Raw genomic sequence first — 11,940 nt, 5'->3', positions numbered from 1 at the left:
CTAAAAGTTATAGCTTAGATGAATATTAACAGTCTCACAGACTCACATCTTGAATGCACTGCTATTGTGAAATCCCTGGATAAAGCAGCTGACAGCCTCCCTCCCTGCCTCAGCAGGGAATTGCCCTGGAAGCAGAGCTGCCTGAGACGTGGCTCACAAGTGCAGATGTGGGCTCCAGGGGACAGAGCCTGTGCTGCTGCTCAAAGCAAGGACACTGCACACTCACAGCAAGTGGCAGTGCATCCCACTCCTAGGCCCCTGCTTCCCCATGCAGCTCCCTTCAAAGGCAGTCTCACTTGGTGCAGAGAGTTTTTGAAGTGTTTCCTTGAGCAATTAATTCGACCACTTGTAATCCTTTCAGGGAGGGGTGGCAGATAATTAACTATAGGAAAATATCATTCATTTATATGCATTATTGGAAACTAACACTGTCTGGAGAATATATGGTTAGATGACACATCCCAGAGCTGTATTCATTTTCTTTCTGAGCACAGGGTCTACATAAGTGGGTTTTCTTTGCTTTCTTCTTTACTGGTTAGTCCTTGTAGCAGTTTGGCTTTTCCTGCCATGAATTTGTGTTTCCTTACCTCCCCCAATTTTGCAAAGCCTGGCTTATGATAAAGGTTGATTATTATTATGTAGACAGATAACTTCTTAAAATTAGGTGGAGACTTCATTGCTAACTCCCCATTACCAGAGCAAACCTCAACTCCTGGGTTTGCCTCTCAAGTGTCTCACGGGTGCTGCCCAGTTGTAGGCAGCACACAGCAATGAGGTTGACTGCAGGCAGAGACAGCTTCCTTTGCTAGGAAAACGTCTTCCAGTTTGTCTTCCTTGGATCACTCAGAGCAAGTAAATCCTTCTCAGGGCTTGATGAAAGATAGTTAAAGACACAGACTTGTTATCAGGGGGCTAAATCTACAGTGCAGACATTTATACCTCCACAGGGAAACTTTCAGGGGAACTGCAAACGAAAAACCCCTCAGGTGGGGAAGGGAGAGCACAGAGCCAGAGCACAGGGCTGTGGCCTGGCTCCCCTGTGCTCAAGGTGAGATTTTCACATCTCTTTATCTAGCATGAATATTCATCCCATCATCTCCCACTTAGGTCGCTTTGACTTACAGCAGGAGGGAAGAGCACTGGGGCTTTGCATGGAGGCACCTGAGAAACTGAACCTGAATGTCTTTGATTGCAGGGATAATGTTGGGACGAATGGGGGACAGTGGAGTTCCTTTGGTCAGCTTTTGCCAGTGTTTGAATGAATCTGTCATGAAGATAGTGGCGGTTGCTGTTTGGTAAGTAACTGTTTAATAAGAGAATAAATATTTTTTTAAAAGATTAAGAACATTTCAACAGAAGAGAGTGCACAGAAACCTCATAAACTTATTTCCAGGGAAATAAATGAGGGTGAATGATCCTTAGTTTTGTGGGGCCCTAACACCTGAAGGAAGATACACACACATCCTGTCCCTGGTTTGTACTAGCATTTTGCCAGAGGGAGTACCCTCTGTGATACTCCCAAATATAGCTGGGTGGGGTGTGCTGTATGCCCTAGGGACACTGCCAATCCTCAAGCATGCTGAGAGGAATTATGGTACACTCAGCCCACACCAAGGAGAAGCATGATGAGGTGCTCAAGCTGGTACTTCAATCCCTTACAGCACTGCTGTAGACCCAGCTGGACCAGCCAACCCACCTGCCCCAAAGGTCAGAGGAGTAGTAGATGACTGCCAGCAACAACAACTGTCAGCTTAGCATCTTCCCCACCCTTCAGAATGTGGCTTAGCCTGACATGAGGCAAGGAACCACTACCAGCACTCAGCCTTTCCATCCAGCTACCTGGTCCAGTCTGACTGAACTGGGTCAGGGAATAATCACTTGGTTGAATGGGTCCGAGGGGGTAGTGATTTCTGGAAGAATGAGGACGAAGTGCAAAGACTCTGGGTATGACACAGCTGCAAGTGGAAAACGACTGGGTGGCCCCAGATTTGGGGTTTTTTAAGTTCCTTTGGCACCCATGGCTTTTTATGTAGCTGTGCACAGAAGCACTCAGTTTTGATAAAACAGCTGTCCAGAGTGGGCTCAGAAACTAACTATTCTTCTGCCTATTTATCTGCCCCAAATCAAACTTCCAGGCAGTCCAAGAGCATGTCTAATGTATATTGGTGTTTCTCCTATGTCTTCCAAAGGCAACAAAAACATTTGCTTAAGAGTTTCCAGCTAAAATCCACGGACAGTTACATGAGCACAAGCACATGAGCAGAGCTTAGATTCATTCCTCCTCTTCCCATAACTTACCTGCCTTAAGCTAAAAAGTCAGAGCTGCCTTCTGAACCAAAACATTTTAAAGTCATTCCTGACCAGCATCATAACCTCAGTGGTGCTGAGTACCCCACATAAAAGGTTGTTTGGCCCAGTGCTTTGGGCACACTTCTCACGTGATAGAGAGGGGCTTAGTCTGACAGAACAGTGGTACCCAGACAGGCTGCTGGGCTTGCACTGCTGCAGGAAGGATTTCCCAGCTCATACCGTTTGATGGAAAGGAGCTGTCTCCTAATAATGACTGTTTTTCTTTTTGCTCAGGTATTTTCCTTTTGGAATTGTGTTCCTAATTGCTGGCAAAATCCTAGAAATGGATGACCCCTCAGCCATTGGGAAGAAGTTGGGTTTCTATGCCATTACGGTGGTGTGTGGCCTAGTGGTGCATGGGCTCTTTATTCTGCCAATGATGTACTTCTTCATCACCAAGAAGAATCCCATTGTCTTCCTCAGAGGGATCCTTCAAGCCTTGCTCATTGCTCTGGCCACATCCTCCAGGTATTGCAGTTTCTCTACAGGTGCAATTAAATCATTGCTAGGTCCTTACTACAGCTATCCCTTGGGAGCAGCACTCTGTAGCTGCAGTGGAGCAGATAGATCTGTATGTGAACAATGGCCTGGGTGCAATTCACTGGTATAATTTTACAAAACATGTCTCTCAACATTTGGAAGTTATGTGGGAGCCATTTGACAGTAATGTTTGTCATATTGTTTTTCCCTCAGGTTAAAAATTATTGGACAAAACTATTTTTTTCTTAGAGAACTAGAACAGAAATAAGGGCATTTTTTTTTACAAAAGCAAATATTGTGTTTCTACAAAGTTAATATATAAGAGGGACACACAATTTGTCCAGGCTTCATTTTTGGTACTAGTGGGGAACCTCCTATTTCAGTCATATGGAAGCATTTTTCCCTTTCTATTGATCTTAGCCTTTGTTTCTTGGTACATTAAGGAAAGACTGTGGTTGGAAGCTATTGTCCAGCTCTGGGAAAGTATTTAGCTGTTCTGCTCAAGGAATCATATTGTTTGCATCCTTTTTAGGGAGGATGTACAATGAGTTTTAACCGAAGCTGAACGAAGGTATAGTGAAAATGGGAAACAGCTTGTGAACTGGTTATGAAAATGACTCCCAACACAGATAAACTGGTGCAGGAGACATGCTTGAAAGGGCTGGAATTGCCCTGCATGGAGTGGAGACAAGAATGACAACTAAAGTAACATTTCCCTGTAGCCAATATGACAACACAGTTTCATGGCACCTGTGGCTGGAGGCTTGTTACTCTGAGGTAATAGGAGCAGCTACACCTGTCTCTTCTTGTGCAGTAGCAAAAGCCACAGTACAAATGGAAAATACCAGGTAAATTGGTCCTACAGCAAATCTTGGAGATTTACTATTTCTGCTGTCAGCTGTAAAGGAAGAGAACTAAAGAAAGGAAAATATGCCCTTCTTTTATCTCATTTTTGCTTTGGGATTTTTCAAGTTATTTTTGGTTTTTTACAGAGACTGGAAAATACTTATGCAGATTTTGAAGTGATGACAGACAGTGGAAAGCACCTGTCTTCATCTACCTAATTTAGACTTCAAATTAGTGATTAGTACAAAATCAATGATAAATTGGGAACATCTATTTATAAAGAAACTTAATGAGAAACTAAAATGCTTTGTCAACCCCAAAATATGTATTCTAATCAATAATAGTGACTGGGGAGTACTTCATCTAGTTATACTTAAATACAATTCCTTCTTTCATCTTACAATATTTCTATAATAATTTGAGCTCTGACAACTAATATATTCTTTCAGGCAACAGGATTGTAGCAGCTTCTCATCTAATCTTACTTTTCTCCACAATTTCCCAAGTTCCTTCAGGAAGAATTCACATAATCTCTCCCACAAAGGAGTGACCCATTTAGAAATAAAGTGCATTTGTAATTGGTGGGATTACAGAAGGAAAAGACAGGAAGGACAGATAAAAAGTCCTCAGGAAGCAGTCAGACAAATACTGATATAAAATAACTGTTTACAGCCTAATAAAGACTGTTTCTCACTGTGGATATGCATACAGTGGTTGGAACAGCAGGAGGAATGTATAGGATTAAAGAGAGGAGGGAATTAGTATCTCAGTACATGTTTCATTTTACTAGGTGTTTTTGTGTATAATCGTTTGCTCCAAAATGACCTGTAAAGGGCAACATACAAAAAATTCCGTGCAGGGTGGTGTTTAAACTCTAATTAGACTGAAATAATTAAGGCAAGCTTCTTTATTAGAAAGGAAAAAGGTTGTAGCTTGAGATGTTGTCACATCCCCATATTCAAGTAGGATGCTAAGTTTGCACACAAAGATGTTAGTGTTGGAAGAGGCTCATCAGGCTCACATTTGACACACTTGACTATCTGCCCTGCTCCTCTAGGAATTATGTTTCTGAACAACTCTTTTGCTAGCAACTCAGCTTTTGTAATCTGTTCCCTTCCACTCATCCTCTTTCTTTTCTAGAAAGGGATAATTTTTCCTAAAATTTTAATCTGAATATTTCTCTTTTAGGGGAAAAAAAAAGAACAAAGAGATAAATTCTTGGTCCTTATTTTACCTTTAGCATCAATAGATGAGTTTGTGCTTTCCTCTTCTTTTCTATTAACAAGCAAAAAAAAAAAATGCAACTTTTTCATGAGTATGGATGCCTTTCACAAGGGAGGTTTGGTAAAGACTTAAAAGACCAGCTTATATTCCACCATTTCAAAAAGATTACTGTTCTTAATGTTCCATATCATGCACCAGCATTGCATTTTGATTTCATCACCAATTTACTAGTCCTTTACTGCTCTGGAAACTTTTAGGGCTTGTGCTTTTTTAAAAAGCAGTTTCCCATTCCTATCAAGGCAGTTCATTGTTTCTTCACTGGATCCCATCTCCTCCCTGTCTCTAGCTCTGAGACTATCAACCACTTTGCAATCATCAAGTGCTCTCTTTGTAGTTCATGACATGTTTAGGTCCATGTTGCTTTTGGTATATATTGAGGTTATTAATGTTCCAATGACAGTGTCATCAATCATAGGAATAACACAGAAAGTCAGACATGATATGTAGTCACCAAAATACACAACCAGATCTACAAAGAGATGGAGGAGTTTGATTCCCTGTTCTACACATGAGTGCTGAAGTTATATTACTGCTTGGTGAAGTTCAGCATTTGTTGGTTGAAGATCTTTTAGATCAGTTATTTTTTCTCTCAGTTAGTTGCAGAAGCATAAGGGAAGAACATGTACACTCTTCAGCAAATGTGAGCAAGCTCTTTGCAAAAGCCTGCACATCACAGTCACTGTGCCTGCAGAGCTTAACCAATAGAAAACTTTCAGCCACACAGGATGGCTACGGTTCGTCTTGGAACTTACCTCCTCCTTGGGAGAGCTGGACTCCTATATGTATAGGCCCAGAGAGGGTCTGGCAACAGAGCTCTGGCACCAGCTGGCAGCTCAGCCTGTCGAGAATCCCCAGCAGGACTTGCTTCAGTACTTGATTTAGTATCTTTATTGACAGCTAATGACAGCTATTGACAAAAGCTAATGCACCAACAACATTATGGTGTGTCCTGGGGAAAGGCTCTGAGCATACGGATTTGGGGCTTAAACATGTTCAATGGATTTAGGTCTGTTTTTCCCTTCTTAAGAGTGTGTATATTTTGCAAATCCAACCCAGGCCCAACATGGTTTCTAATGTTTTTCTGCTCAAATAGCAGTGCCTTGTCTTGAGATAGCTGAACTTTTCACCTTCACTACGCTGAAAGGAATGGATACTGCACATAACTGAGCTCTTGCCAAAAGAACATGCACAAATAATTGGTGCTGGACAGGAGAGCTGCTCCTCCTGACAGTCAACACATCTGTATTTGGTTAAATAAGACTTGCCACGGGGCATTATATAACACTCATCATGTGGGTATTGGATTTTCAGATCATCTTAGGGGAGAACCGAGAGTTGGTTTTAAGCATACTGATGTGTTTCTTGGAGATATTTCTGTGTCACTTCATGTCTACATCTAAAGATAGAACAAAAACCACGGATCAGTGTGCTGATACTCATTTCAGATAGGCTGCACCTGTGAGAAGCTTATTTTTAAAATTAAAAATCAAACTACAAGAAGCAAAACCAATACCATTTACAAAAGCCCAGAATGTTTCCAAGGGAACCTGAAAGCCACTAGGCAGCCATCTCAGGGCAGTGCTTGTGATGAATCTGAGCATTACTTCCACTCATTTCCCTTCAGTGAGAGGCTCTGCACAGCATGCTCAGCCCCTTATATTTCTCCAGAAATCCCAGTAGCACAATATTTTGGTTTGCACATACACCAGTGGAGAGGCAGGGACAGAGAAGCAGATCTTTTATTCCTTTGGTGCATCCTCTAGGACACAGTGAGCTGGATCCTCATGACTAGCACAGGTCCTTGCAGCAGTGTCCTGGCCAGCCAGCCCTGGAGGCAAACCCTTGGCCCCAGTACAGGCTGGCTTTGGCACCAGGTGTCCACGGCAAGGTGTGCAGCTCCTCTTCCCTGCATCAGTGAGGTGCCATTGCCCACCTTGCCCTGCTCTGGGGTCTTCAGGCTGTGGATTTCTCACTTGCTGCTTTCTTTCCCCCACATTGCCCCTGATCATGTCACCTCTTTCCACACTGAAAAGCAGTATTTGGCCTACAGGCAAAATTCTTCTTGATTTTAGCTTTCCTCATTCCAATGGCAAGAGGGAATTTTGTTTTTCTAGGTCATCTTTCCATATCATTAATGAATTAAAGCAGCATCTTTCCAGTGGTACATCCCTTCAAAAGAAGCAATTTTCATCTTCACTGAAGATGAATGATAAACCATGAGTTTTTCAAGCGTTTTTGCCGCTTATGAAACACTAAGATCTTGTCTATTGCACAGTGTAAATTAAAGGCAGATTTAGCAAAAGGGAGATGAGATCAGTTTGTTGATTTTTTGGAGCAAATATCAAAATGCATTTGAATGATAAGATAAACAGAGCAGGCTGAACAGCTGTTCTTCCACAGTGACTAGCTCTCTTTGTGGCTCACACTAGTAAGAGCTTGGCCTGATCCAGCGTTAGCTTATGCTCAGTCTCTGCAGCTGCAGCATTTTATACCAAAATTGAGATAAGACTCTGAAAATGTATTTTTAATTGTTAGAGTTAGTGCTGGGAGAAGATACCTCTCAGCTGAAAGCTTTAGGACAGTTTTTAAAAGACTTAAGAGATTACGATCAGTGGTTTAGAGTATTTTTCCTCCTAATAAATGTTAAATGTCAGCTTTTCATGTTACTGCTCCAGTGTTTAACACTAGATAAAGTAGCTTTCAAGAAAACAAATTTCACCTAATTTAACTGAAAAGGCAAACTATTAATGTTGAAATTATGTTTTATTATAGCAACTTTTTTATCATTGCCACCTATACGTCAACAACAGCCAAAGCCTTAAATAAGACACATGTTTTTCTGGTAAGTGTCAGATGATACCTTATGAGTAAAAATGAACCATCATTGAACAAGACAACCTCTCCTAGGATACTGCACATAGCTATGGACACTTGTATCCAGGAAAAGTTAATTTAGATTGAAAGGTGTTGAAAGGGTAATCAGGGATGCAAAGTGGCAATCTTGTAAGAGGAGACTTGAAAAGGTCTGATTGGGTCAATCCAGGCTGAGAGATGACAAAGTTGATTTCTAACAATGTGTGTTGTAAGAGCTGATTGTGCAGGGAGAAATGCATAAAGCACATAATGCGTAAATTGAGAAGAGGACATCTAGATTGTAAATCAAATTTCTTGTCTGAGCAGTGAGTTCTGGGAAGGCTTTCAGTGGGAGTAGTTAGGACAGACATCCTACTAGCTCTAAGATGTGGTGTCATAAATTTGAGTGAGACTTTGTAGTAGGTGTCTGTGCTAGGAAGGCACAAGAATCTGTGACCCGAAAATTTGCTTCCTTTCAATATCTCATGTGAGGTTTTTCATAATCTTTTCACTTACAGTCCACCCTTTTTCTTTTTTATTATAATACTTAGCAAACAACAAACCTAACATCTATTTATGTGCCCTAGAAATTTTACTTCAACCAGCACAAAATTTAGTGAAAGAAACACCGGACTCTGTGAGACAGTGCACAGTGTTAAAAGCTGAATTCTTGGAAAAACAGTGTCACACATTTTATTTACAACAGTGAAAGTAGATACAGATTTTGCTGGTTGTGCCATTGGTATTGTGAGATTGTTTGGCACAACCTTTGTCACATCTCAACCAAATTGGGACGTGGCAGTCAGTTAAAATTTGCACGTTTCACAGCTCAGCTCTCTGCCCTCAGAACAGGAAGGCATTTAGGCTTAAAATTCTGGTATGCTGGAGTGTGGCCAAGGTGGAAACGACTTGCAAGATTACCTTTTTCTCCTATTTTCCCCCAAAGAAATTAGACATGGTTTTGTTACAGAAAAGCCAAATGACCAAGGAAAGACTGTCTTTAAAATCAAGTAACCCTCCAGAACTGAAGCAGCTGCAGGGAAGGGAGACAATGAACAAGTTGCCCAGTGAGGTGGTGGAGTCACCATCTCTGGAAGTGTTTCAGAGACATCTGGATGTGGCACTTGGGGATACCTTTTAGGGAAGAAATTAGACATGGTTTTGTTACAGAAAAGCCAAATGACCAAGGAAAGACTGTCTTTAAAATCAAGTAACCCTCCAGAACTGAAGCAGCTGCAGGGAAGGGAGACAATGAACAAGTTGCCCAGTGAGGTGGTGGAGTCACCATCTCTGGAAGTGTTTCAGAGACATCTGGATGTGGCACTTGGGGATACCTTTTAGGGATGATTATGGTGGTGTTGATGGTTGGAGTCACCATCTCTGGAAGTGTTTCAGAGACATCTGGATGTGGCACTTGGGGATACCTTTTAGGGATGATTATGGTGGTGCTGGGTTGATGGTTGGACTAAGATGATCTTGAAGGTCTCTTCCAACCTTGATGATTCTGTGATTCTGTGAATAGTAAGCTTAGTCATAGCCTCTTGGCCATGCCTACAGTTAGAACAGCTAGAAGTGCTATTGTGGAGATCTGCTCCTAGGTGCAGCTACACCAGGGGTTTCAGGTCTACATTGGCTGTGAGCCACAGCCTCAGTCTTTTGTTTTATGAACATCTTATGGAAAACAAGAAACAGAGAATGTCAGTCATTCATAAGTGACTGTGTGAAAAATGGCAGGCATGGCCAAGAGAGAAATGACATCTCATGTTTGGGGAGTTTTGTTTTACTGTGTTTGTTTTTCAAAGCAAATAGTGATAAAATATTAGGACTGCCAGAATTGAAAAGTTTAATATACCCCAGTTACTAAAGGTCATCAGATTTTTATTGCTTTCTTGCCCTTGCAATTTATTTTCATACTTAGAGAAAGACTTTTGTCCAGATTTTCAGGCAGTGACTGCCAGTTTGTAGTAAATCATTCACCAGTCAGACTTTATCAGGTTGTATAAAACAGAGATATCATAATCAAAACATAGCCTTTCTTTTTTTTTTCTTTTGTGTTTCTATTGCAGGAAGCTACTTTTTCTTTCCAAACAGTTACTTTCCTCAAACAACATCTTGCACAAGTACAACAAGAACAACTCCTACTCACAGAAATATTTTGCTTACACATTCCTGCAAACTTGGGATTATGATATCAGAGTTTTCAGAATCTCTCTGTGCTTTCGTAGGTCGTTTGTAACTGACTGGGAAGAATTTGTAGATCAGATGTATTATCTTCAATTAAGAACAGATAATGGCTGTTATAAGATTTAGGGATTGAAGCCACATTGCTGATGTGAGGTTCACAACACACACTGACAGAGCAATCTGAACTGCCCAAACTGGTGGAAAGATATCTATATTTCATGTCTCAGGGCATGTAAATCACATGAGAACAGGACACTGAAGGCCTTAGTATCATGATACCAATATTTCCCCTATAACTAACTTTTTTAAGAGAGAACTTTGGAATAATTTTGAAGGAGTTTTCTATTTTACAACTATTTAAATAGTCTCAGATACTGAGCAGTATATTAAAATTGGTGTCATTACAAGGAAAATATTTTGCCATTTTTATCTTTTCTGCAGTGGGGTTACTTATTTTCCATACAAACTGATGTGTCATAAAAAAAAACCCTCACTCTCTTGAATCCAGTTTAATTACTCAGCACATGTTACTGAATGTGACTCCACTGGGTAAAATGCAGATTGTTACAAAAAAGGCTGATAAAATATAGAAATAAACACATTTTGGTGTGTTGCTATTTTAAAATGTGTGCATGCTTTTGAAAATGAGAAAATTTATAACCATACAGAGTTGTATTAATTGTCTCGGTTAATGAAAACAAAAATCAGATTTGTTTTTTTAGGGTATGAAATGAAGGGTTCAAGTTTTGAAGGGTTCAAGCTCATTTTGAAATCAGTACCTGTCAAACAGTCTTATACCACTGCATTCCAATTCACACACTCACCTCATTTGCATAAGTACACATTATTATACGACCTGCAATTATGTGATTGGTATACAATCACACAAGGGACATGAGCAGATCTGTCCCAGACTGGAAATGGGAGCACAGGAGCTTGGTCTGTAACTCTTATTTTCAGGCATGCTGTTGATAAGATCTTTGCCTAATCCCTTGCAGGAATAAGAAACTGTTGACATATGAGGTAGGGCTGGAAGGAAACGTTTTTTAGAAGCCATGAATGCACAGCAGTTTTCAGGGATTTTGCTAATAAGCTGCACAGGGTGTTGCTCCCTCTTCTTGCATTTGAGCGTACAGCACTGCCTCTGTGGGATTTGTGTCCCTTTCCTTCAAGAAAGAGGGGAAGAGAGAACAATATTTTTAATTTTAGAAGCAAAATTTGCATTAACTGCAGTATTTATGCATCTTTATCTTCCCAGAAGCAAAGGATGGAGTTACACAGCGAGTGAGTACACATGCAGAGCGAGGAGTGAGGAGCAATGCTCAGATGGTTAGCGTTGAATTTCCCCTGCCTGGAGAAGGTTTGCTGCAGCTCATGCATTCCCCAGAAATAGCAACAATCCAATGTGTGCTTCTCTGCTGTTTTGCAGCTCAGCCACACTGCCTATCACTTTCAAGTGCTTGTTGGAGAACAACCACGTGGACAGGAGGATTGCAAGGTTTGTGCTGCCCGTGGGAGCCACCATCAACATGGACGGGACAGCTCTCTACGAGGCCGTGGCTGCAATCTTTATTGCACAAGTAAACAACTATGAGCTGGACTTTGGGCAGATTATTACTATAAGGTATAAACCTCAAATCCTACATTCTGTCATTTGCTTGTATTGTGACTCTGAGACACTTACAGCTTGCCTGTGTGGCCATGTTCAGAACAAAACTCGTGTGCTATTATTGAGGGATGTTTCCCTCATAGATGGTTATTTTGAAGTAATGCAGAGATCAGGGGCTGTCCAAAGAGAAATTGTGCTGGTCCTGTCCAATACAAGCATGTGGACACCAGGAAACCTGCTTCTGTTTGAGCATAACTCTCATTTTTAATTTTAAACAATCCATTGATAATTTTCTAGGGCTGGAACATTTTACTATTTATATATACATAATATAT

At 41.0% G+C, this 11,940-nt stretch overlaps 1 protein-coding gene across 1 annotated transcript in view; it reads left to right on the top strand.

Annotated features, from left to right (window-relative positions):
* SLC1A7 (solute carrier family 1 (glutamate transporter), member 7) overlaps window positions 1-11,656 on the top strand; it is a gene marked incomplete at its 3' end in the record, with an annotated part of 44,895 nt that extends 33,239 nt beyond the window's left edge. The window contains exons 6-8 of the mRNA XM_009071994.1: window positions 1,196-1,295; window positions 2,584-2,817; window positions 11,426-11,656. Coding sequence (XP_009070242.1) covers window positions 1,196-1,295; window positions 2,584-2,817; window positions 11,426-11,656 — 565 coding nt within the window. The remainder of the gene's footprint in view (window positions 1-1,195; window positions 1,296-2,583; window positions 2,818-11,425) is intronic.
* Between the last annotated feature and the right edge of the window lie 284 nt (window positions 11,657-11,940).

The sequence above is a fragment of the Acanthisitta chloris genome, unplaced genomic scaffold (genome assembly GCF_000695815.1).
Source record: "Acanthisitta chloris isolate BGI_N310 unplaced genomic scaffold, ASM69581v1 scaffold37653, whole genome shotgun sequence".
In the NCBI taxonomy this organism is placed as follows: domain Eukaryota; kingdom Metazoa; phylum Chordata; class Aves; order Passeriformes; family Acanthisittidae; genus Acanthisitta; species Acanthisitta chloris.
This window is presented reverse-complemented; position numbering and strand designations above follow the sequence as displayed.